At 44.3% G+C, this 25,082-nt stretch overlaps 2 protein-coding genes across 2 annotated transcripts; both read left to right on the forward strand.

Moving 5' to 3' along the window:
* Positions 1-410: 410 nt before the first annotated feature.
* LOC131462448 (extracellular calcium-sensing receptor-like) lies at positions 411-8,086 on the forward strand. The gene is made up of 8 exons (XM_058633690.1): positions 411-475; positions 628-916; positions 1,001-1,087; positions 1,659-1,850; positions 2,210-2,743; positions 5,944-6,168; positions 6,897-7,020; positions 7,125-8,086. The coding sequence occupies exons 1-8, from the start codon at positions 426-428 to the stop codon at positions 8,024-8,026; spliced, it is 2,403 nt and encodes an 800-aa protein (XP_058489673.1). The 5' UTR covers positions 411-425; the 3' UTR covers positions 8,027-8,086.
* An 11,637-nt stretch (positions 8,087-19,723) lies between these two features.
* On the forward strand, positions 19,724-24,442 carry LOC131462822 (extracellular calcium-sensing receptor-like). The gene is made up of 9 exons (XM_058634356.1): positions 19,724-19,974; positions 20,209-20,503; positions 20,786-20,872; positions 21,048-21,317; positions 21,651-21,857; positions 21,934-22,209; positions 22,672-22,899; positions 23,321-23,444; positions 23,523-24,442. The coding sequence occupies exons 1-9, from the start codon at positions 19,724-19,726 to the stop codon at positions 24,440-24,442; spliced, it is 2,658 nt and encodes an 885-aa protein (XP_058490339.1).
* Positions 24,443-25,082: the final 640 nt, after the last annotated feature.

A 25,082-nucleotide genomic window follows, 5' to 3' on the forward strand; every position in this document is an offset into this window, starting at 1 on the left:
AAAAGGAAAAGTAAAGTACTTGAGTCTTTGCTTTCATCTTTTTGACATCTTTTTCCCCACAGTTTGCATTAACCCACTTTAGTTCCTGATTGTGGACTACTGTCCAATCCAAAGCCACCCTGTCATTAATAAGATGCAAGATTGAGAAGGTGTAATACTACATTATAAAGTGCCTTATCTTTTGCTCTGTCCCTCTCATTCTCTCCTCAGCCCAGAGAAACATTATGACTTCACTTGCTTTATTTTCTTTGCTTTACTTTGCTGTCAGTGTCCTCACTTTAACTGATAGCTCACTTTCCAGCATCACCACTGCAGCTCCACCAGCAGCCTCAAAGTGCACTCTTCTAAACAGCTTCCAGCCAGGCTTTGTGATCCAGGGGGACTATGTCATCGGTGGGATTTTCCCCCTGCATTTTAATCTGAAAATGCCAGACCTTAACGGCACCTACAGACCACCACCGATAAATTGTAATGGGTGAGTTTCATAGATGATAGTGGGAGGATTTGACTTACTTTTTCCTGTGAATTATGTCTAAGTTTGCACTCTTAATATTAAATGGACTGAATGTATTTATAATCATAAGAGTTTTTAAATTAACAGAATACATTCATCTGTATCAGCCACAGAATTGATCCCAGGGCTTTCCGGTGGGCTCAGACTATGAGACTGGCAGTGGAGGAGATAAACCAGAATCCAGTACTGTTGCCGAATCACACACTGGGCTACAGAATCTTTGATTCATGTGGATATCCACTAACAGTACAGAGAGCTGTTTTATCGATGCTGAATGGGGTGAGTGAGGAAAACTCTTCTATGTGCACAAATGCCTCATCACTCCTCGCTGTGATTGGGGCTTCTGGATCTGCTCAGTCTATTGTTGTGTCAAGAATCCTGCAGCCATTCAGGATCCCCATGGTAACAGTGACTTTTATTTACGTCAATCATCACAAAAATGTTATTATTTTCTTTTCTCAGTAACACTGCACTGTTTTTACACAGATCAGCTACTTTTCTTCATGTGCATGTTTGTCAGACAGACAAAAATATCCATCCTTCTTCAGAGTAATTCCTAATGATGACTACCAGGTAAAATGTAAAACATGTGGTCAGTTACTGTTTTCAGTCAAAGCTCAACACATTTACTACTTTGTCATCAGAAATAATTATTACAACTACCTTTAAAGCTTTAAACTGTCAAATTAAAACTATGAATAAAAAAAGGCAAATCTCCAAACACTAAGAAATGGATTTAAATATATAAGTTCTCCTCTTTCTTATATTATGTTAGTGTTCTTTTCAGGTTTGGTCATTATAATAATCACGGTTGATAATCCTTTATTGTTTTAATCCTTATTATTGATGTTTGTTGATGTCTTTTTCATTGTAAGTCTTTCTGCTTGTTTAAGAGTCTTATATATACAGCACTGCTTACATTTTATTAACAGTGCTTATGTGTTTGGTCCCTATTCAATAACACATCAATATTTCTATGTTCTGCCAAACTTCCATGCTTTATCATTTACAGAATACAGACATGTTATAACAGGGCACAACACCAAATAATTTATGAAGATATTGCTTTTCTTTTATGAGAGTTTTTTAATGTCTGTGATATGTAACTGTGAGTGAGTTGATAGTCTTTTTCTGTTGAGCCCAGGTGAAAGCCATTGCACAGCTGCTAGTGCACTTTAACTGGACTTGGGTGGGGCTGCTGCGAGGAGACCATGATTATGGCCGCTTTGCTGTAAAAGGTTTATTGAGAGAATTACAGGACACCAAAGTATGTGTAGCTTACCAAGAAATTATTCCTCTGCTCTACACTCGCCAGGCGGGACTAAGGATCATGAAGGTATGAAAACACTGTGGGCACTGTAATTAAATCAATAATAGGTCAGTACATGTGCTTTCAATCAACACTGACAAAAGGATCAGAATTGTAAAACACAAGACAATGTCCAGAAAATGAAGAGCTCATAACACAAGGAAGATGAATAATGTCACGTAAACAAAACATGACCTGACTTTGGCAAAAAGCACCAGCTGGGCATCAGCTCAAAACGTTGTTTCTTTTTTCAAAATGAACACAGTCTATAGTAATACGAGTTGGTTTTCACAGTGTTCATCTGCGTAATTCTTAATGTCACTCAGTTTTTTTTAGTGTCCTTGTAAAACCCTGTCTACATCTACATTATCTGACCGTCTGTACAGGTGATGCATAGCGCTAATGCAAAAGTGGTGGTGGTATTTGCAGCTGAGGGGGAGATGACACCTTTCTTGAGAGACCTCATGACTCAGAACATCACTGGAATCCAGTGGGTGGCGAGTGAAGCCTTGGTCACAGCATCAGTCTTTTCAGGGAGAGAGTATTACCCTTACATGGGAGGAACCATTGGGTTCGGCATCAGAAAAGGTCATATCTCCAGACTGGGTGACTTCCTGCAGACAGTAAACCCTAAGAGATATCCTGACAATGTGCTGGTGCATGAGCTGTGGGAGTCTCTGTATGGTTGCAGTCCTTTTCCATCCTCTGTCAGCCAGATGCCAACCTGCTCAGGGCAGGAGTCTTTGCTGGAACAACACTCTGCCTACATGAATACATCCAGCCCTAGAGTCGCCTATAATGTCTATAAGGGTGTATATGCCATTGCTCATTCCCTGCACAACCTCCTTCTCTGTCAGCCAGGGAGGGGGCCTTTCCAGAACAACTCATGTGCTCAGAGCAACAACATACACCCTTGGCAGGTACTGTATCATCCACTATTTCTTTACTATTACACACAGTGAGTCAAAGTCCAATGGTGGGCCTTGCAAGTATTGTAGGTGGGATTCAGACAGAAGGGCTTTTTTCTAGCTTTACATGACTTGAGCCCTACTAATAACCTTCAGTTTCAAACTGTTTGATTCAAATGATTTTTTTCTCCAATTACGATGACTGACAGCAATGTAATAGTAAAATAAGATTTGGTTCAGGTGAGCACCTAATCAGTACCTTATTAAGTAGAACGAGTGTGTTTGTTTTGGAATTCAATAGACACTGGAATGCACATATTGAAACATATTGCAACACTTGTTGTTGCTTCCATTATCCATGAAGTTTAGTTAAATTTACAAGACTTCCTGTATGCAAACATAAGATTTATCTCTCTCAAACTGTTTTGTTCAAATTTGGATTACTGAGCACTACACCTTTACTACAATCTCTACTACAATCTCTACATAATACAAACAATAGTTTTTTTCCCTGGGTTACCAGTGACTTCCAGGAAGACTGGGCTTTAGGTTGAGATGGAGGTGTGGGTGGGCGAGGCCAGCAACCTCGACCACAGCACTCGCAAGAGGGCACCAACCAAAGCTATGGAATAGAACAATGAGCAATACCCCCAGAGTCTCCTGAGAGGCTGACTAGGTGTTTCGGGGGGGACACAACAGTTACGGCTATGGAAACAGCCCTTAGGACATTGTGGAGGAGCTCCTTAAGGTGAGCCACAATGACAACCTCAGGAACCAAGCCTGTAGTGCACACCTAAAGATTAGCTGAACTGCTGAAACTCCTGAGGAAGAGCTTGGCACCAGCGAACCAACATGGAGAGAAGTCCAGGACAGTGTACAGAAAGCCCGTTCAGCATCTGCGCCAGGACCAAGTGCTTTACCTTATAAAGTATACCAGAGATGCCCAATGCTCCTCTGCAGGTTATGGAAACTGTGGAGGAAATGAACAAAAGGCATCATTCCATTGTCCTGGAAAGAGCAGAGGGGTGTTTCGTACCTAAGGAAATGGACTCAGCCAGTTCCAAACCATTTCTCTCCTAAGTGTTGAATGCAAGATATTCTTTTTTTCCTAGCAAAAAGGATGAATGTCTTCATGGTGAAGAGCAAATATGTTGACACTTCAGTCCAGAGGGGCAGCATTCCAGATTTGTGTGGGTTCTTGGAACATACGGGCACCCTCAACCAGCTGATCCGGGAGGCCAAGGAAAGTCATCAGGGGAATGATTTCCAGCTACTTTCAAAACTGCCCATTTCACAACTCAGTGGCAGGAACTTGAAAAGGGAATCGTAACAGGCTGCACCATCTCCCTCATCCTGTTTGTCATGGGAATGAACCTGTTCATAACCGCTGCAGGAAAGGAATCCAGAGGACCATTAATGGAGTCCAGCACCCGCCAACCTCCAATAAGAGGTTTTATGGACGACCTTACTGTAACAACTTCAACCCATGTGCAAGAAATATGGATCCTGAAGGCACTTGATGACATGGCAACGTGGGCTCGGATCAAGTTCAAGTCAAGGAAATCAAGAAGCATGGTGATTAGAAGGAGAAAAGTTACCAGCAAGTTCCATCTTCCAGCTGCGAGTCCAGGGGGAGACGATACCATCAATTGAGGAAAACCCAATTAAGTGCCTAAGGAAATGGTACAACACATCCCTGACTGACAGATGCAATGTTTTCAGGACAGAGAATCAGGCAGACAAATGACTGTTACAACTATCCCTATCATCAGTGGTTGAAGAGTTCAAGGTGGCAAAGTGCAGGGTCGTGATGATCTATCAAGACTCCATGGATTAGAAGGTCATAAGTGCAGGCGTCCCTATGAGATCAGGACGCAAGTGGGCAGCTGACACATTAGTGGCAAGAGCTGAAAATGCGCTGAAGCTAAAGGACATCATCGAGAACCCTTGTGTAGGAAGGCAAGGACTCGGATCCACCCACTTCCAGCAGTGTGGAAAAGCAGACCAAAGGCAGGAGGAACATGATCCAAGTCGAGGTCCAACACTTGGAGAAAGAAAGGTGCAGATCTAGGGCTGTCGAACTCGGATCACAAGGAACATGGACAAAGTGGGACCTGCCGAAGCAGAAGCTCACGAAGCCTGAGATTTAGAGACTAAACCCCTTTTGCATCTCTTTCCTGCTCCGTTCACTGCTCCCTTCTGTCACCATGAACCACCACAGATGGGGAATGAGGGAGGACCCATTGTGTAGGCTATGCAATGGGAGAGAAACAATGGTGCATATACTGGCGAGATGCAAGACAGCGCTCAGCCAGGGAAGATACAGGTGGCGCCATGATAAGGTTCTTTGTGCACTGGCCGACATCTTGGAGCGGGAGAGACAGAATAAGCAGCAGAACAGTATGAGTCCAACACCATCCATACAGTTCTACAGAGAAGGGGAGAAACCATCAGCCTCCAAGAAAACCAAAGATTGCCTCCTCCAAGAAGCGCAATCCTGGGAGATGAAGGTGAACCTGGGAAGGAGACTACTCCTCCCCAAGGTTGTGCAAACACCACTAAGGCCACATCTGGCCTCAGTGGTGGTCTGAGGAGGCAAGAAAGATCATCCTGATTGAACTGACAGTCCCGTGGGAAGAGGGATATGACGAGGCCTATGGGAGGAAAGCTTCCAACTATCAGGACCACGTTGGCAGACTTGGCTATTCCCAGTTGAGGTCAGATATAGGGGTTTTCCTGCACAATCTGTGTGGAAGACACTCACAGCCCTAGGAATAGCAGGATGGGGGAGACTGGGCAGCTGTCCGTAGGTTGGGGAGGTAGCAGAAAGAGCGTCTTGCTAGCTGTGGAATGGGAGGGAGGAGTTGAGCTCCTATTCATTTTCTGTCTTACTATGTACACATACTTGATGAAGATGTTGTGATTTGGCACTACTCAAATAAAATTGAATATCACTACCATAAGTCGACTCAACATTGTTTCAGAAAATTGGACAGTTCATTCAAGGTCTCATGACTGCAGACCACATGTAACCACGCCGACCCAGGATGCCACATTAGGTGTCTTCACCTGAGAGATGATCTGAAAACATCTGGAGTGCTCACTAATACAGATTTGAATAATAATAATAGTAACAAATAAGCCTTTGTTGTGCATGTAGGGAATTTTAAATGTTTTATTAAATGGAATATTTTTCCTTTCTAATTTTCAAGCTACAACACTACCTCCAGGAAGTGAACTTTCACATTGCTGGTGAAGAGGTTGACTTTGATGCCAAGGGAGACTCTGTACCCTATTATGATATCATCAACTGGCAGAGAGGCACAGAAGGAAACATTGAATTTGTCAATGTGGGTTTGTTTGATGGAACCAAGGCTGTTGGTGAGGAGCTGTTGATCCAGGAGGACAGGATAATGTGGGCAGGACATCAGAGTGAGGCAAGCTGCTCACACTGTGTTTTTACTTTCATCAGATGCCATCTGTTGAAGTTCTGTAGGTTGAGATGGAGGTAAGTCACATGGACAGAACAGACTGGATCTGATACGGGGTCATTTGTTTTCATACACAACGGCGATTCAAAGCCCAGCTGTGATGTGTTTGGTGACCTACAGTATTATCCACTGTTGTTTTCCTCATAGATCTTTCTTTATGGAATCTAAGAGTGAATGGTTGTTTGTCTCTGTATGCTGGTCTGGTGACCCGTCCTGGGTCTGACCCCGCCTTTTGTCTTATGTCAGCTGGGATTGGCTTTGGTGCCCCACGACCCTCTTGTGCAGGATATAGCGGTAGACAATGAATGAATCATTCTTCATGACGTAAAATGCTTCCGAAAGAGCTCTCATAGATCTACAGCTAAATATATTTAACAGAACCACAGGTTATGCAATAGCTTATGGGCAGTAACCCAGCCTTAAGTGTACAGCTTGTAACCATGTGACCATCAAAAGGTTGTTTGCTAACTACCGGCATACCTGTAAACTAAACTGACATCTGCTGACCAAATATATATAACCAACATACAACTCAAAACACTGTGTTAAACACAATTGAGAAACACTAGAAGTAACAAATACTTCATTGACAAGTGGTTTTGAGGAATTTTCCACCTGTCAATAGATTAACCAATAAAATTAACCAATATCAGCACATGGTCTTTCCACTCTAGGTGCCAGTGTCTGTGTGCAGTGCCAGTTGTCTTCCAGGCTCCCGGAAGGCTGTCCGTCGTGGGGAGCCTATCTGCTGCTTTGACTGTGTACCATGTGACAGCGGCAAAATTAGCAATTTGACAAGTGAGTTTGAGCTGAACAATAAAAAGACAAAGGAAATTCATTCTTACAATTGCAGTAGAGAAGTAATGCAATACTGAAAATTGTTCATACTTTCTTCCCTTTAGACTCAGTAGATTGTGCAATGTGTCCTGAGGACTTCTGGTCAAACAACGACAGAACAGCCTGCATCTCCAAGAAAGTGGAGTACTTGACCTTCGATTCATTGGGAATAGCCCTGACAGTGATGTCTGTTGTGGGCGCCTGCTTCACTCTGGCTGTCTGTGGAGTCTTCTTCTGTTACAGACACACAGCCATCGTCCGTGTGAATAACTCTGAGCTCAGTTTCTTCATACTGTTTGCACTGACTCTATGTTTCCTGTGTTCTCTGCTTTTCATTGGAAAGCCAACATATTGGTCCTGCATGCTGCGCCACACTGCCTTTAGCATCACAGTTTCACTGTGTATTTCCTGCATCCTGGGGAAGACCCTGGTGGTACTTACTGCATTCACTGCCACCAGGCCAGGGCAAAACATCATGAAGTGGCTGGGGCCTAAACAGCAGAGGACCATTATCTCCAGCTGTACTCTGGTTCAGGTGGTTATCTGTGCTGCCTGGCTAATTGATTCTCCCCCGTTTCCATCCAGAAATACACAATATGAACATTCAAAGATCATACTGGAGTGTAGTGTGGGCTCTAGCCTGGCTTTCTGGTGTGTTCTTGGATATATTGGTCTACAGGCCTGTCTGTGCTTTGTGTTGGCTTTTCTGGCTCGAAAGTTGCCGGGAAACTTCAATGAGGCCAAGTTCATCACATTCAGCATGCTGATCTTCTGTGCTGTATGGCTAGCATTCATCCCTGCTTACATCAGCTCCCCGGGAAATTATGCAGATGCAGTTGAGTCATTTGCCATCTTGGCCTCCAGCTTTGGCTTATTGTTCTGCCTGTTTGCTCCAAAGAGTTACATTATTTTACTGAAGCCTGAAAAGAATACAAAACAGCACCTGATGGGGAAAGAAAAGAAATGATCAAACACAAATTATCCAGGAAATAGCATTTTTATTGTTAAATGTTGTTTCAGCCTGTAGTCACAGGTGTAAAAATTTAAATTGTAGTGTCTAAGAAATTGAATGATTACATTGATCTCATCACTTTATTGTATATCTTGAAGAAAGAAATATAAATATAAATAATTCACCTGAAATAAAGACTTGAAAGTGTCTAACATTGTTGCCTCACAGCAAGATTGGCACCAGTTTGAATTCTGGTTTGGTCAGGGGCTTTTCTGTGTGGAGTTTACATCTCTCAGCGTTCGTTTTCACCGGTTCAACGGTTCACGACCAGGGTGCTGGTAACGAGGGTCAAATACCTTTATCTGCTGCTTTGGCAATTAAGTTAGCGACCAGCAGGTAGTTGCTTCTAAGAGTGTAAAATCTTGTATTGTGTTTTCTTCAAGGGATACCAGTATTTTTTTATATTTGGCCACAGTTTACTGGTGGGTTTACTCTGGGTTCTCTGGTTTCCTCTCACAGTCCAAAAACATGCAGATTTAGGGATGAGGCAAATTGGATAGTCTAAATACTGTGAGTGTGAGAGTGGCACCAGTGCTCCCCGTGACCCTCATATGGAGGATAAAGCAGTGGAAGATTAGTGAGTGAGCATTTAAATTTATATTTTTGTGTTCTGCCCTTCCAGTAGACCCCCCCGTCCCCCCCCCCACCCCCCCCCCAACACAGACACACTGCATTTATGGCAAAATTTGAAGATTTTCTGGAAAGACCCGGTTTTGTCATTTAAAATGGATATAAGCCTTATGTTAGAGAACGTCATGTCATGTCATGTTATGTTACATTATTTTATGCACTCCAGTGTACTCCAATCCACTGGCATCAAAGAGTAAAACGTCCAATTTCCCGGACCACATGATCAACATGATTTCTAAATTATGATTTAAAAAAAAAAAGAATACATGAACAAAGAAACAAAGAAAACATGAACAAAATGATCATGTGAAAAATGTGTAAATGTATAAATAAGCAAATTCTGTGTTTATAAGTTTAACTCCTTCCTAAACTTACATGTCTTAGATTAACCTTTGTTAATGTTTGTTCTCTGGTGTGAACTTTTTGATGAAACACTCTGGCACACTCCCTTAAGATCTTCTGTGTGTGTATGTGTGTGTCAGATGATGTCACTTCATGTAGTGTGTCATCAGCACACTACATGAACAACACACTATTTTACATGTCAACTGGCAATGCCCCCATGCCCTTACATCACTCAACCGGATCACATGGGAGTCGGCCTCATGATTAGATACCATCAGGGCCAATGTTCCCTAAAGACTGGATACACCCTACAATGTAACAATGTAACAATTATAATAAATGACGGCACGAGTGAACACTGGCGCCGCTGCTCGCCGATAACTTTTAACCTTTAACTTTTTAAACATGTATACTTCTGAGCTCTTCTATTGTTGGACTGTGCAACTGTTCTCAACACTCAAGTAAGAGACAGATTGCTTACCTGGCCGCACCATCGATGATTCATCTGACATCTCTGTGCATCTGTGTGAGCTAGCTAACATTATCCCACTGCCTCGGCTTCGAGCCATTTACCTGGGCTGTTCACCTGTTCACCTGACGGCCTAAGTCATCTGGGTCCCCGTATACAATGTGGGCTCGTAGGCTTTATACGGGGATCCTCGTCTGGTTTCTCCTGTCGCTTCTCCATCAACCGGTGACAGGACTCCTCCAGTACTCAGCGGCTGAACTCCATCGGCTCCGTCTTTACCCGCTCAAGCCTCCACCGGCAACTCTCCTTCATCCGGAAATCTTTTTCCTGCCTCGTCGGAGATATATCCATCGCAGATCTTGTCGAAGCTTCCACTTTGACAACTTCAAACCAATAAAATCCATCTGGTCCTCCACACGACGCCCTCCACGTAACACCGGCCGGGTTGTTGATCACACCGTGTTAGCCAGCCTTGCTAGGTCTGCTAACGCTACTGGAAAATGCAACACCACCCCGGTCCACTTCGGTCTACTAAACATCCGCTCACTTACGAGCAAGGGGCATCTTATCCAGGATCTCCTTACTGACCGTAAGTTTGACTTTCTTTGCTTGATCGAGACATGGCAACAACCGAACGACTTTTCCCAACTCAACGAGTCCACGCCCCCTTGGTTTGTTTACAACTGTCAACCTCGTGGCTCCGGATGCGGTGGAGGTCTCGCGATAATTCACCGCGAGAAGTGGAAAGTCCTACCGGTATCTGCTCCCACCTTCAACTCGTTTGAATCAACTGTGTGTCAACTGTCTGGTCCAGTTCCCAGCATCGTTGCAACTGTTTACCGCCCCCCTTAAAGCAAACAATAACTTCATTAATGACTTTGCTGCTCCACTCACCCACCTAACCACACTTTCCCCAAATGTAATAATGCTGGGGGATTTCAACATACATATGGACAATATCAATCTCCCTCTTACCCGTGACTTTGCATCCTGTCTTGACAGCTTTGGCTTCCAACAGCATATTGATTTCCCCACTCATTCAAAGGGTCACATTCTGGATTTAGTTTTTTGTTCTGGTCTCATTCCCTCCAACTGTATTGCTGATGAACTTCCTATAACTGATCATTTGCTACTGTCATTCAATGTCAAACTCTCTCTGTCCTCAACAAAGCCCTCACGCGTTATCTCATTCCGTAACATTAGGAAAATTAATCCTGATGCACTTTCCTCTGGTATCAGCTGTCTCCTGAACACTCACAGTTCATCCACCCCCGACGACTTGGCTTCCCACTACAACAACGGCCTCACCACCATTCTTAATTCTCTCGCTCCTATGAAAACCAGGTCCGTCTCCTTCACCACCTCGGCCCCTTGGTTCACCTCTGAACTACGGCAAATGAAAGCCAAAGGACGACAGCTCGACCGACTGTTCAAGAAAACTGGTCTTGTTGTTCACAAAGACATGCACAAAAATCACATTTTACATTATAAGGACTATATTTCTCAAACAAAACTCAACTACTACTCCGGCATAATCTGTTCAAATGAAGGCAATTCCAAGTCACTGTTTTCTCTTCTCAACAATATCCTCAGACCCCCAGCCTCTCCCCCCCAACACTTGTACTCAACTGCTTCCTGTAACTCCCTGATGTCCTTTTTCAACCAGAAAATTCATCAGATCCACCTGCACCTAGGCCCAAGCTCCTCCCTCAGCACCTCTCCAGAACCCTGTCTGACATCTCACCCATTCTCCTTCTTTCAGCTTCCCTCTGACTCAGATATCTCAGACCTCATCCTACAGTCCAAGCCCTCCACCTGTCAGCTAGATCCTCTCCCCACAGTTCTGGTGAAAGCCTGCCTACCCTCTCTCCTCCCCCTCATCTCTGCCATTATCCACTCCTCACTCTCCACTGGAACTGTTCCTACACTCTTCAAAACTGCTGCCATCAATATTGAAAAAACCTGGTGCTGATCCTAATAATTACAATAATCTTCGTCCCATCTCCAATCTACCTTTCCTCTCCAAAATCCTCGAAAAAAACTGTTGCTTCCCAAATTCATTCCCACCTAACCCTTAACAACCTGTACGAACAATTCCAATCTGGTTTCCGCCCCCTCCATAGCACTGAATCTGCACTAATCAAAATCACAAACGACCTCCTCCTGGCAGTCGACTCTGGTTTACTCACTATCCTCATCCTCCTCGATCTGAGTTCGGCCTTTGACACCATCTCTCACGCTATCCTCCTCAACAGATTAATCTCCATTGGTATTTCACACACACCCCTTGACTGGTTTAAATCCTACCTCTCAGGCCGCACTCAGTTCATCCAACTCCAACCCTTCAGTTCCGACTGGTCCCCCATCACCACTGGTGTGCCCCAGGGCTCTGTCCTGGGGCCCCTTCTCTTCATCATCTACCTCCTTCCTCTTGGCAATATCTTCCATAAATATAACATTAATTTCCATTGCTATGCGGATGACACCCAGCTCTACCTCTCCAGCAAACCAAATTCCACTCTCCCACCTTCCTCCCTCACTGACTGCTTCACCGAGCTCAAATCTTGGTTCTCCTCCAACTTCCTTAAACTCAACAGTGATAAAACCGAATTCCTTATAATTGGTACCAAATCAATCCTCTCAAAAACTGAGTTTTTCCCTCACTATCGACCACTCCTCTGTCTCCCCCTCCCCCCAGGTTAAGAGTCTGGGTGTCATCCTCGACAGCACATTATCATTCCAATCCCATATCAATAACATCACCCGGTCTGCATACTTCCACCTACGCAATATTAATCGCCTCCGCCCCTCCCTTTCTCCCCACTCCACTGCCATTCTTGTACACAGCCTTGTCACCTCCCGCATCGACTACTGCAACTCCCTTCTCTTTGGTCTACCTCACAAATACCTCCATAAACTCCAACTGGTTCAGAACTCTGCAGCTCGGATCATCACCAGAACCCCCTCCATCCACCACATCACCCCTGTTCTGCTGCAACTCCACTGGCTCCCAGTCAAACTCCGCATCGACTTCAAAATCCTCCTGTTTACGTTCAAGGCCATCCACAACCTTTCCCCTCCTTATCTGTCCGAACTCCTCCACATCGCCACCCCTTCCCGTTCCCTCAGATCTGCCTCCTCTGTCCACCTCTCTGTCCCTCCCGCCCGCCTCGTCACCATGGGGAGCAGGGCTTTCAGCCGCTCTGCCCCCCAAATCTGGAACGCACTCTCACTGGACCTCAGGAACTTGGACTCTCTCACACTCTTCAAAACAAGACTAAAAACTCACCTATTCCGAACTGCCTACCCCACTTAACTATCTACATTGTCTTTTCTTATCTGTTTCTTATTTTTTTTTTTTTCTTAGTGTTTTTATTTATTTATGTATTGTACGGTGTCCTCGAGTGCCCAGAGAGGCGCCTCCAAATAAAATGTATTATTATTATTATTATTACAAATGACAAACTCAAAATTGTGATATGTTGTGACCCAAACTTTATAAGTGATAAGTTATTTTACACTTCAAACTTTTCTTGGTGTTGTTCGCTGGCCGAAACAATATGACAAAACATTTTTTGGAGCAAAAATGCACAACAATCCAGTCCAAAACTGGAGGCCTGGATGGCAAATATCTCCACAGCCACAGTAGATTTACTGACGTAAGCAGGGATAAATGTGACCCAGAGTGCACCAAATATCAACATGCTGAAGGTAATGAGCTTGGCTTCATTAAAATTGTCAGGTAGTTTTCGAGACAGGACAGCTAACATGAAACACAAGATGGCCAATAGGCCAAGGTACCCAAGGACTGCCCAGAACCCAAGAGCTATGAGCTTTCCCCAGCAGCTTACATTTCACAGTACTGATCCCGGCACCAGACCTTGGCTCAACCGTGAACTCAGACTTTTGTTTCAGACCAACCTGAGCCATTGAAGACAAGAGCTGAGTTCAGTTCAAACAAACCCAGAGCTAATCTCAGGCCAATAAAGAGAGCTGAGATCTCCATCACCCAAGTGTCTGCATGTATAAGTGTGTTATCACTGCTTTATATAACTTTTTTTTATAACTATAGATTCCCTCCCACTCTATGTCAGCTATTTGGTCATCTGACAGACAAGGCCTTTACTTGGTGATTGTTTTCAGGCTTCAGTTGTTTGATTGCGTCTTCAGATTTTAGCAATAATATAATAGAACAGTGATATTTATTGTGCCTTTTTGCATGGAGTTTGCATGTTCTCCCCGTGTGTGCATGGGTTTCTTCCGGGTTCAACATTTTTTTCCCCACAGTCAAAAAACATGCAGATTTGGGGATTAGGCAAATTGGACACTCTAAATTGACCATAGGTGTGAGTGTGAGAGTGAATGGTTGTTTGTCTGTACGTGTTCCTGTGATGGACTGGCGACCTGTCCAGGAAACCCTGCCTTTTGCCAGATGTGGATCCTGTTAGGCTGATGCCAGGCAAGAACAGAACCCCAAAGCGCAGACACAAAGACTCAGTCAAAAAGCTAAAGCAAAAGGGTCTTTATTAACAAAAAATGCTAACACAAGGAGTCCCAAAAACAACACAAAGCCGAAAACAAGGCTGGATAAAAATCTTGATCTCTGGATGAGGCCAAAACGAAAGATGCAGCATACAAAAACACAAAGGAGGGAGACAGGCTGATCTGAGCAGACAGGAACAAAAGGGACTGGTAAGTGTTCAACGTATTTCAACGTAGTTCAACGAGCATTAGGAACTTGAGTTACTGGTATGAAGAACAAAGAATCAGGCGAAGACCGGTAGGAAGGTCAGGGCTGTTTAACAGGTACAGAGGGTGGTGGCAATCAGGAGGTGAGTTGGAGGTAGTGGAGGAAAATAGATAATGGGGTTTCTCCAGCCAGCCTGCAGGGGAATAGACAAACAGACACTCCCACAAACACACCCACCCACACTTGTAGGGGAAAACAGACAGACAGCCATAGAACAAGAAGGGAAAGGGGAAGAGGAAACAGGAGGAGAGACACATATCCTAACAGATCACAATAAACCTGAAGCTCTTGACCCTCTCTACCTCCTCTCTGTCAATTTAGAGGGCTAGAAATCTATTATCACCTCCATGGTCTTGGCTGGGTTCAGGATCAGGTTGTTATTGTCTCACCATCGCCTCACATGCCAGATCTCCTCCCTGTAGGCTTATTCATTGATGGTGGTGTGGTCAGCAAATTTGACAATGGTGTTGCTGGTGTGAATGGGTCTTACTATGTACATATTCTTCAGATGAAAATGTTGTGATTTGGCACTATTCAAATAAAATTTAATTTCACTACCATAAGTCGACTCAACATTGTATAAGAAAATTGGACAGTTCATTCAAGGTCTCATAACTGCAGACCACATGTAACCACGCCAGTGAAGTGTGAAGAGGGAGTAGAGGAGGAGGCTGAGGACATACTGAAAGCTGTTATTATGGCATCCTCTGTTGACATCTTTGCCCTTTATGCAAACTAGTGTGGATCAAGGTCTACAGGAATGGTGGCCTTAATGTAAGACAGGATGAGTCTCTCAAAACTTCCATCATTTGGTGATGATGGGAGTTAAAGCAACTGGGCGATAGTCGTTCAAGCAGCTCACTGTGTTCTTGGACACTGGAACGATGGTGGCTGACTCAAGGCAGTTGGGAACTGAAGACTGCAATAGCGAGTGGTTGAGGATGGTGGTGAAAACCTCTGCTAAATGACCTTAATGTGCTATGGCGGCGGATAATGTGCTATGGCGGCGGCGCGTGCACACGCAGCCGCTCGGGGCTCTCAGCTGTTTTTGTTTACATTTGTGTTTTACGTGTTTCTGTTCGTGTTTTCACCCACATCCGCCATAATACAATATGGAAGGGCTGAAATTTGGGACCTAGGGAAGATCTGTGGACCTTTTTCACCCACAAAACTGGACTTTATTCCACCGGAGCTGCAGCGGACCATAGAGGCTCCCACCATCCCCCCTCTGTGGCCAAGGAGACGGCGGAGGCTACGGAAACGAAAGCGGGGTAAGCGGAGCGGGCTGCGTGCTAGGCTACAAGCTAACCCACACAGACCGGCTTTGCCCAGTGTCCTCCTCGCCAACGTCAGGTCACTCGCTAACAAACTGGACGAAATTCAGCTGAGGATCGTCTCACATCGGATGGACAGCTGTGTGGCAATTTTCACCGAGACCTGGCTGGACAACAACATCCCCGACGCGGCGGTGGAGCTAGCCGGCTGCTCTTTGTTCCGAGCCGACAGGACTGCAGCTTCAGACAAGTCCAAAGGCGGAGGTTTGGCGCTGTAAATCCACGACTCCTGGTGTACAGCTACGAATGTCATCTCAACACTCTGCTCCCCCGACCTGGAATATCTGGCAGTGAAGTGCAGACCGTTCAAACTGGTGAGAGAACTCAGCTCTGTTGTTATCATAGCCGTGTACATTCCACCGCGAGCTAATGCTAAGCTAGCACTGGAGGAGCTGTACTGCCTCATCAGCGGCCAAATGAACGTGAATCCAGCAGCGGCTGTGATAGTGGCTGGGGACTTTAACCATGTGGAACTAAAGGCTGTCTTCCCCAAATTCCACAAATTCATTAAGTTTCCAACAAGAGACAATAACACACTGGATCAACTGTACTGTAACATCAAAGGGGCATACAAGGCTGCAGCAGCACCTCACTTTGGCATGTCAGACCATATTTCTGTGGAGCTGATTCCTGCCTACAGACCTCTGATCTGCAGGTCCAAACCCACCAACAGGACCATCCAGGTTTGGACTGAGGAGGCTTCTGCAGCCTTACAGGACTGCTTTGAACAGACAGACTGGGAGGTGTTCAAAAGGGATGCAGACCTAGAGGATTACACGTCATCTGTGCTGTCCTACATTCACTTCTGCACCGACGCTGTTCTACCCACAAAAACAATCACGGTTTTTCCCAACCAGAAGCCATGGGTGGACGGCACAGTGCGGTCCCTGCTAAAAGCCCGGGATGCAGCCTACAGAGTAGGAGACAAACTGGCTTATAGCAGAGCCCGAAAAGAACTGAAGAAGGGCATCCAGCTGGCGAAACATCGGTACAGGCAACGCATCGAGGAACACTTCCGCGACAACAACACCCGCAACATGTGGAAAGGCATCAAGACCCTCACTGACTACAAGCGTAGTGAGCAGCAGGCCAGCCACGAACCCACTCTGCCTGACACTTTAAACAGCTTCTTCGCACGCTTCGACTCTCCGAGCAGAAGGACTGTACATCTTCCTCAGCCAGAGGTGCAGCACCAGCCTCTCACCCTGCAGCTGCACCAGGTGACGTCCACCCTGAGGAGGATCAACACCAACAAGGCGGCAGGCCCAGATAAGGTGTCAGGTCGGACACTGAAGTCATGTGCGGATCAGCTAGCAGCAGTTTTTCTGGACATTTTCAACATGTCGCTGCAGCTCTCCTCAGTCCCTGTCTGCCTGAAGTCCTCCATCATTGTGCCTGTGCCCAAAAAATCCACTGTCACCTGTCTCAATGACTTCCGTCCTGTCGCCCTGACCCCAGTCATAATGAAGTGCTTCGAGCGGATCCTCCTGAAGTACATCAAAGACGCCATCCCTGCGGGCCTGGACAGTCTGCAGTTCGCCTACAGGGAGAACCGCTCTACGGAGGATGCTGTCTCATTAGCACTTCACACGACCCTGACTCACCTGCAGCATCCAAACACCTACGTCAGGATGCTGTTTGTGGACTTTAGTTCAGCGTTTAACACTGTTCTCCCGGACGTGTTGGCGCTGAAACTGCACAATCTGGGTTTGGCACCATCGCTCTGCTCCTGAATCAGCGACTTCCTCACCAACAGACCCCAGGTGGTTAGGATACGGGGGTCCACCTCTGCACCGCTGATCCTCAACACGGAACGCCACAGGGTTGTGTGCTCAGCCCAGCCCTCTTCACTCTCTTCACACAGGAGTGCTCTGCCATCCATCCCACAAACATGGTTGTAAAGTTTGCGGACGACACCACCGTGGTGGGTCTCATATCCAACAATGATGAGACCCACTACAGAGAAGAGGTCCAGCACATCACACAATGGTGCTCCAGGAACAACCTCATCCTGAACACCACCAAAACAAAGGAGGTCATAGTAGACTACAGGAGGTCCAGGAAGACTGAACACGCTCCACTCTGCATACAAGGAGAGGGAGTGGAGCGTGTAGACAACATCAAGTTCCTGGGAATCCACATTTCCTCTGACCTCTCATGGAGTGTGAACACTTCACACCTGGTGAAGAAGGCCCAACAAAGGCTCTTCTTCCTCAGGAAGCTGAAGAGGACTGGACTCTCTCCTCAGCTGCTCACAAACTTTTACAGAGCCACGATAGAGAGCATCCTGTGTCTCAGTGTGACGGTGTGGTACGGCAGCTGCACGTCACAAAACAGGAAGGACTTAGCCCGGGTGGTGAGAACTGCACAGGGGATTGTGGGCCGCCGTCTACCTGATCTGGATTCTGTTTACACCGCACGACTCCAGAGGAGGGCCAGACGGATAGCAACAGACCCCACCCACCCGGGCAACGCTCTTTTTGCACCACTTCCATCAGGAAAATGGTACAGGATCATCAGATCCTCCACCAAAAGACTCAGGGACAGCTTCTTCCCCAGAGCTGTGAAATCAATAGTGTGGGCCTCTCTGTTGCATTGATCGAAGTGGGCGAAGAACTGGTTCAGCGTCAGGTAATGTGCTGTCAAGGGGTCAGCGGATGTGTGGGTGACCTTGTAGTCGGTGAGTGTCTTGATCTCCTGTCACATATACCTGGAGTTGTTGCTGTTGAAATGCTCCTCAATGTGCTGCTTGTATTTGCATTTAGCCTTTTTGATGCCTCTCAGCAGGGATGAAGTAAAGCAGAGGTCAGTCCCCTCTGCAAATGTTCCCCAATTTCAAGTCAAAACAGTCCTGTAGGGCTGCAGTGGCTTCCTTAGTCCACACCTGAAATGTTTTTACTTATGGTCTTTGTCTACAGATTAAATGTTTATAAGCAGGGATCAGGAACAGAGAGAGATGATCTTAAAGTCCAAGATGTGGCAGGGGAGTGGCTTTAGGCATCTGGAATGTTAGTGTAGTCTTGGTCTAGAGTGTTATTGTCCCTCATCGGAAACCTCACGTTTTTGTAGAATCTAGGTTTGTGTAAACAGAATCTGGAGTCCCAGCAGCTACTGTTAAAAGTGTGGTGGTTATCACAGTAAATAACTCATGTTAAAAATAAGAGAGATTTATTTTCCCAAATTGAGCATGCAGCCAGTGTGAGCGGTGTCGATAATCTGTGTGACAAAATGATAAGAGAGACCCACAACAGCCCTCAATGGCCATATGTGCATCCAGTGTGAAACCAGGCAAAGGCTGCAGCCAAACTGGATGCATGTGCTCACACAGCTCGCACAGCTCTAACCCTAACCTGTTTAGAACATCTGGTTGATTGAGTCCAAAATGTCCATGCAAGAGCATGGTTGGAACAAGGGCCTTTCTTCATGGAGTTCACATGTTCTTCCCATGTTCTCCTCCGGGGTTCTCCAGTTTCCTCCCACAGTCCAAAAACATTCAGCTTTAGGGGAGGCAAATTGGACACACTCCAAATTGACTGCGAGTGTGGATGGTTGTTTGTCTCTATGTGCCCTGTGATGGGTGTACCCTACCTTTCGCCCGTCAGCTGAGATCGACACAAGTGACCTATAAAATGGTAGAAAAATAGTGATTGAGTGAGTGTGGATGACAACACAAGATCTAAAGTGTGACTTTTCATGTGTGGGGACAGACATCGACTGTGTGAGATTAAACACACATGCGTTCACACAGGTTTGGAGCGTGCACTGACTTCAATTTATTTGGACAGCCAACACAAAACATCCTTAAATCTCTAACCTTAACCATAACCAATTAATGCCTAATCTTAACCTGACCACAATTCAAATCTTACTCTTAAAGTTACATGGTTGGCCTCATTAGGACCATATTTTCCATGAAGTGTACTTTTGCTGACAAGGTCCGTGCTTATTGCAGAGAAGGTCACAAGAGGTAACACACACACACACACACACGCACACGCACACACACACACACAGACATAGTCACAAATACTATTTTAGGCCCTGCCCCAACAGCTTCTTATTCTGCCTTAATAAGTAGTCAGCAAGATTAACAATTGCAAGTCAATAAAATGCACAATGTAGTTATGAACCAGAGCAAAGTCATGAGGGTATTTTTAGACAGCAGCTTCCTCTCCTTAATGTTGTTCACCTGCTTTTCCTCTGCCGTGTCCTCCTCTCTTTATTCCTCCTCTTGTCAGTTGCAGGGACAGTTTCATCTAAATGGGATGCACAAAACTGGAGATGTGATTCTAGGTGGACTTTTCCAAATCCATTTCTTCTCTGTCGACCCTGACGTGTCTTTTACCTTAGAGCCAGAGCAGCCGACCTGCTATGGGTGAGTCTGAGGGGGAAATTAACAGCCTGCTATGAATTAAAATAATAGTGATATTTTTCTAATTGTCTTCTTAATACAGTGAAGTAATGACATCATATCTGACCTGTGTGAAAGTTTTATAGCGTCCGTTGATACTGATGGTCAACTGCAGAAACTGTATTTGTGGAAGATCCATAACTTTGCACAGTTGCTGTATAATGTATATCAAATAGTAAACACTTGTTATGGTGTTAGTTTTGATGTTCTAGGATTGAGACAGGCTCAGTCCATGGCCTTTGCTATTGATGAAATCAACAGAAAGTCCAACTTGCTGCCTAATGTGACTCTGGGATACAGTCTGTATGATAACTGCCTTCAACTAGGAATTGGATTTCGTGCAGCACTGACCTTAGTCAGTGGTCAAGAAAAGCAACTTACATTAGAGGAGAACTGTGTAGGAACTCCTCCAGTCCTAGGGATTGTGGGAGATTCTTCTTCTTCAAGTACTGTTGCCATATCCACAGTTTTAGGTTTGTACAGAGTGCCTCTGGTAAGTATATCTGCTTCTCAAGTCATTCATTGTTTATTGTTATTATTACCATTATTTATATTATTATTATTATAATTATTTTTATTAGTGTTAATAATAATAATAATAATAATAATAATAACAATAACAGCAACAACAACAGCAATAATAATAATAATAACATTGTCCAATTAATTTAAATGCACATTAAAATACAGTTAATAACAAGTAGTATTCAACATAAAAAGTTACGAGTCAGCAGACCATGCCTGTTTTTAGGATACAAGATCTGATTTTTTGCAGGTGAGTTATTTTGCCACATGTTCCTGCCTGAGTGACAGACAGAAGTTCCCATCTTTCTTTAGAACGATCCCAAGTGATGCTTTTCAGGTGAGAGTTTATCTCTGTATCCCATGTTACAACATTTTCAGAACTGTGTGGTGTCAGATATTCAACACTTAAAGACAGTGATTAAACATGAGTCTCTGATGAACCTGTTTAGCAGGATTTCTAGTAAAGATGATTCCAGCCTGTGCACTAATCCCTCTGCTCTGTGTCCACATAGGTGAATGCTATGATTCAGATTCTAAAACACTTTGGTTGGACTTGGGCAGGTCTGCTCTTTAGTGATGATGATTATGGAGTCCACGCTGCCCGATCCTTTCACTCTGATCTGGGTCCAGCTGGTGGAGGTTGTCTGGCTTACACTGAGATTTTGCCCTGGGGTGATGACCCTGCTGAACTAAGGAGAATAGTGGATGTGATGAGGAAATCTACAGCTCGAGTGGTGATTGTGTTTGCACATGAGAGTCACATGATTAACCTCATGGAAGAGGTCAGTCCTAAAATCATAGTCATGCAAAAAGACTTTGGTCTGAGAGCGAGAGAGAGAGAGAGAGAAAGAGAGAGAGAGAGAGATCGTATACAGCTTGGAAACAAAGCACAGGCCACAGGGATTAGAGAAATGCAGTCACAAAATAAAATTAGCGGGTAATTTACAGTCAGCAGCATAAGATAGTCTCCTAATTACAATGATTGAAATGTCATTAAGACTGAGACCAGCTACCATATTGGTCAGATAAGAAAATTGTTCAGACTGTGGAAAGTAAATTTTATTTTACTGGTATGAAAGTATGAATGTATATAGTTGTGATAATGTAATGTCCAGGTGGTGAGGCAAAATGTGACAGGCCTGCAGTGGATGGCCAGTGAAGCATGGTCATCAGCTGATGTGCTCCAGACTCCTCACCTCATGCCGTACCTGGGTGGAACACTGGGCATCGCCATTCGTCGAGGAGAAATACCAGGACTCAGAGACTTCCTGTTACAAATACGTCCTGATTTACATCACAACAACACAGTAGGAAACAGCATGGTGAGACTTTTCCCTCTGACTTGGCATTTGTGACATTAATATCATGACATTAATTAACAAAATAATTATCTTTCAGGTGAATCAGTTTTGGGAACACACATTTCAGTGTAGATTTGCACCACCTTCAGCAGGTTGGGTGGAAGTGGCAGGAGAATTATGCACTGGACAGGAAGTTTTAGAGAATGTGGAGACTGATTTCCTGGATGTTTCAGACCTCAGGTCAGAGTATAATGTGTATAAGGCTGTGTACGCTCTGGCGTATGCTCTTGATGACATGCTGCAGTGTGAGCCAGGGAGAGGACCTTTTGGCAACAACACCTGTGGTCATTTACAAAGACTGGAGCCATGGCAGGTGAGATATCAGTTTACACTCAATTCTTCATTTCACTTAATCCTTCATATTTATTTTATAACTGAAAAGTGTACATAGATTTGTAAATTAAAGCATGCCTCTTTACAACTGGGTGAAAATGATGTCAAAGATTTAATATACAATGCTAATGAAATGATACTAAAGCCCAGTTCACCTGAGTTATACCGTGTTTGTGTGTCCATGATGGTGCGTGTAATGTAAGTTTCATTGTCTGCCCCTGTCAATCAAAAATGAGTTCCACCTTTCAGACAGTTCCTGTTCTTGTAAACATGATATCTAAAGGGAATAATTTCAATTTTGGCACACATGTTCACTTGGACTCAAAATTAAATTAATTTTAAGTCAACATATACATGTTATCAAAAAAAAAGTGTGATTCCAAGGCAAACAATACAAGTTGTCTTTTTGTTTTTCCTTTTATGTCTGATTCTCATATCAAAGCTTATGTATTACTTGGAAAAAGTCAACTTCACAACAACATTTGGTGATCAAGTGTCATTTGATGAGAACGGTGATACCATACCAATATATGACATCATGAACTGGGTGTGGCTCCCTGATGGAAGAAATAAAGTTCAGAGAGTGGGTGAGGTTAAGAGGTCAGCCTTCAAAGGTGAAGAACTCACACTGGATGAAGACAAAATCTTCTGGAACTTTGAATCCAAACTGGTGACAACTTATTTTTAATACTTTGTTGCATCCCTGATTGGTCTGAATTCATACCATTTCTAAAAGTCAGCAGAGATCTGCTATTGTCCAGCAAAATTAATGCCATCATTGTGCTTCATGTATCATGACATAATTTTCCATTCCGGTTGGTGGGACCTTACTGTTTTAATTGAAGAAAAGACAAAGAAATAGACATTCATTACCATAAATTGCTTCCTTGAGGTTATTCAATGATGATTGATGATCAGTTAAAGAATACAAGGACATACAAATAAAGCAGAACGTCTGGCAAAGAAATCACTGCTACTGAAATGAGATGTGAAATTGAGTTTGCCTACATAAGTATTTTGAGTATGACACTATGCTGACATGGAACATAGAAGGTATGAATTGGCCATCATGCTTTTTTTTCTCCACACAGCCTCCTCGGTCAGTGTGCAGTGAGAGTTGTCCTCCAGGTACCCGCATGGCCAGAAAGAAGGGGGAACCTGAGTGTTGTTTTGACTGTGTCCCTTGTTCTGAGGGAAAGATCAGCAATACAACTGGTGAGTGTAAAGTTTTAAAGATCACAGTTCACAGATGTTGTATAAACATGTATCTCATTACTTTCCCTCTTTTCTCAGACTCCATGGAGTGCACCAGTTGTCCAGAAGATTTCTGGTCCAGCCCCCAGCGTGACCACTGTGTTCCTAAGAAAACAGAGTTCCTCTCCTACCATGAGCCTCTGGGTATCTGCTTGACAACCACCTCACTGTTGGGTACATTTATCTGTGTTGTTGTTCTGGGCATCTTCATCCATCATCAGAGCACACCTATAGTTCGTGCCAACAATTCAGAACTCAGTTTTCTTCTCTTGGTGTCACTCAAATTGTGTTTCCTCTGCTCGTTACTCTTCATTGGACGACCCAGACCGTGGACTTGTCAACTAAGACATGCTGCATTTGGCATCAGCTTTGTGCTTTGTGTCTCATGTATCCTGGTGAAAACCATGGTGGTTCTGGCCGTGTTCAGGGCCTCAAAACCAGGAGGTGAGTCCAGTCTCAAGTGGTTTGGTGCTGTGCAGCAGAGAGGGACAGTTCTGGTTCTGACTTCTGTTCAAGCAGCCATCTGCACTGCCTGGCTTGTCTCTGCTTCACCAGTGCCTCATAAAAACACCCAGTATCACAGTGACAAGATAGTTTATGAGTGTGCAGTTGGCTCCACAGTTGGTTTTGCAGTTTTACTTGGTTATATTGGTTTACTGGCTGTCCTCAGTTGTTTGTTAGCTTTTCTAGCAAGGAATCTTCCAGACAGTTTCAATGAGGCCAAACTCATCACTTTCAGCATGTTGATCTTCTGTGCAGTGTGGGTGGCCTTTGTCCCTGCTTACATCAACTCACCAGGCAAATATGCAGATGCAGTGGAGGTATTTGCCATCCTGGCCTCCAGTTTTGGCCTTTTGGTGGCACTGTTTGGACCCAAATGTTATATAATCCTGTTCAGACCAGAGAGAAACACAAAGAAGGCCATCATGGGTCGAGGCACCACAAAGTTTCAAAGTTAATGCTGCTTTCTCTCTGGCTGCTCCACTCTGTATTTTAGCATTGGCTCATATTTACAGATCAAAATGCAGGGAATAAAGACAATAAATAAATCAATGACATTTTTTTTCCAGTTATTTTTCTCTAACCACTAATTTGTTAATGGACCACTTTTAGTAGTAATTTATTTTATCTTTATTTAGTCATGCCATGTTAAGATTAATGTATAGACATGAGCACAAGGACCAATTATGAAAAACTTTCGTGCTCATGCATAGCATGGAACGACTCTAACCTAAGGTTAAAGTTTATTAGATCAAGTTTGAAGGAGGAGTTTGTTAAAATATAACATGTATAATTTGGCAGAAAACCAACACCTGTTGGGGGTCATGCCATTAAGAGGCTTTTTGTGCATCCTGATGTGAAACAAATCCATCATTCATTCATTAATTTTCTACCACTTTATCCTCCAACTGAGGGTTCCAGTCATGAAAGGTGGGAAAACACCCTGGACAGGTTGCCAGTCAATTGCAGGGCCACCATACAGAAATGAACAGCCATTCACTCTCACACTCACATCTATACTGTCACCAATTAGCATAAAATGTATGTTTTTGGACTGTGGGAGGAAGCTGGAGAGCCCAAGATATGACAACCCATGAT

This window comes from Solea solea, chromosome 7 (assembly GCF_958295425.1).
Source record: "Solea solea chromosome 7, fSolSol10.1, whole genome shotgun sequence".
Classification (NCBI taxonomy): Eukaryota; Metazoa; Chordata; class Actinopteri; order Pleuronectiformes; family Soleidae; genus Solea; species Solea solea.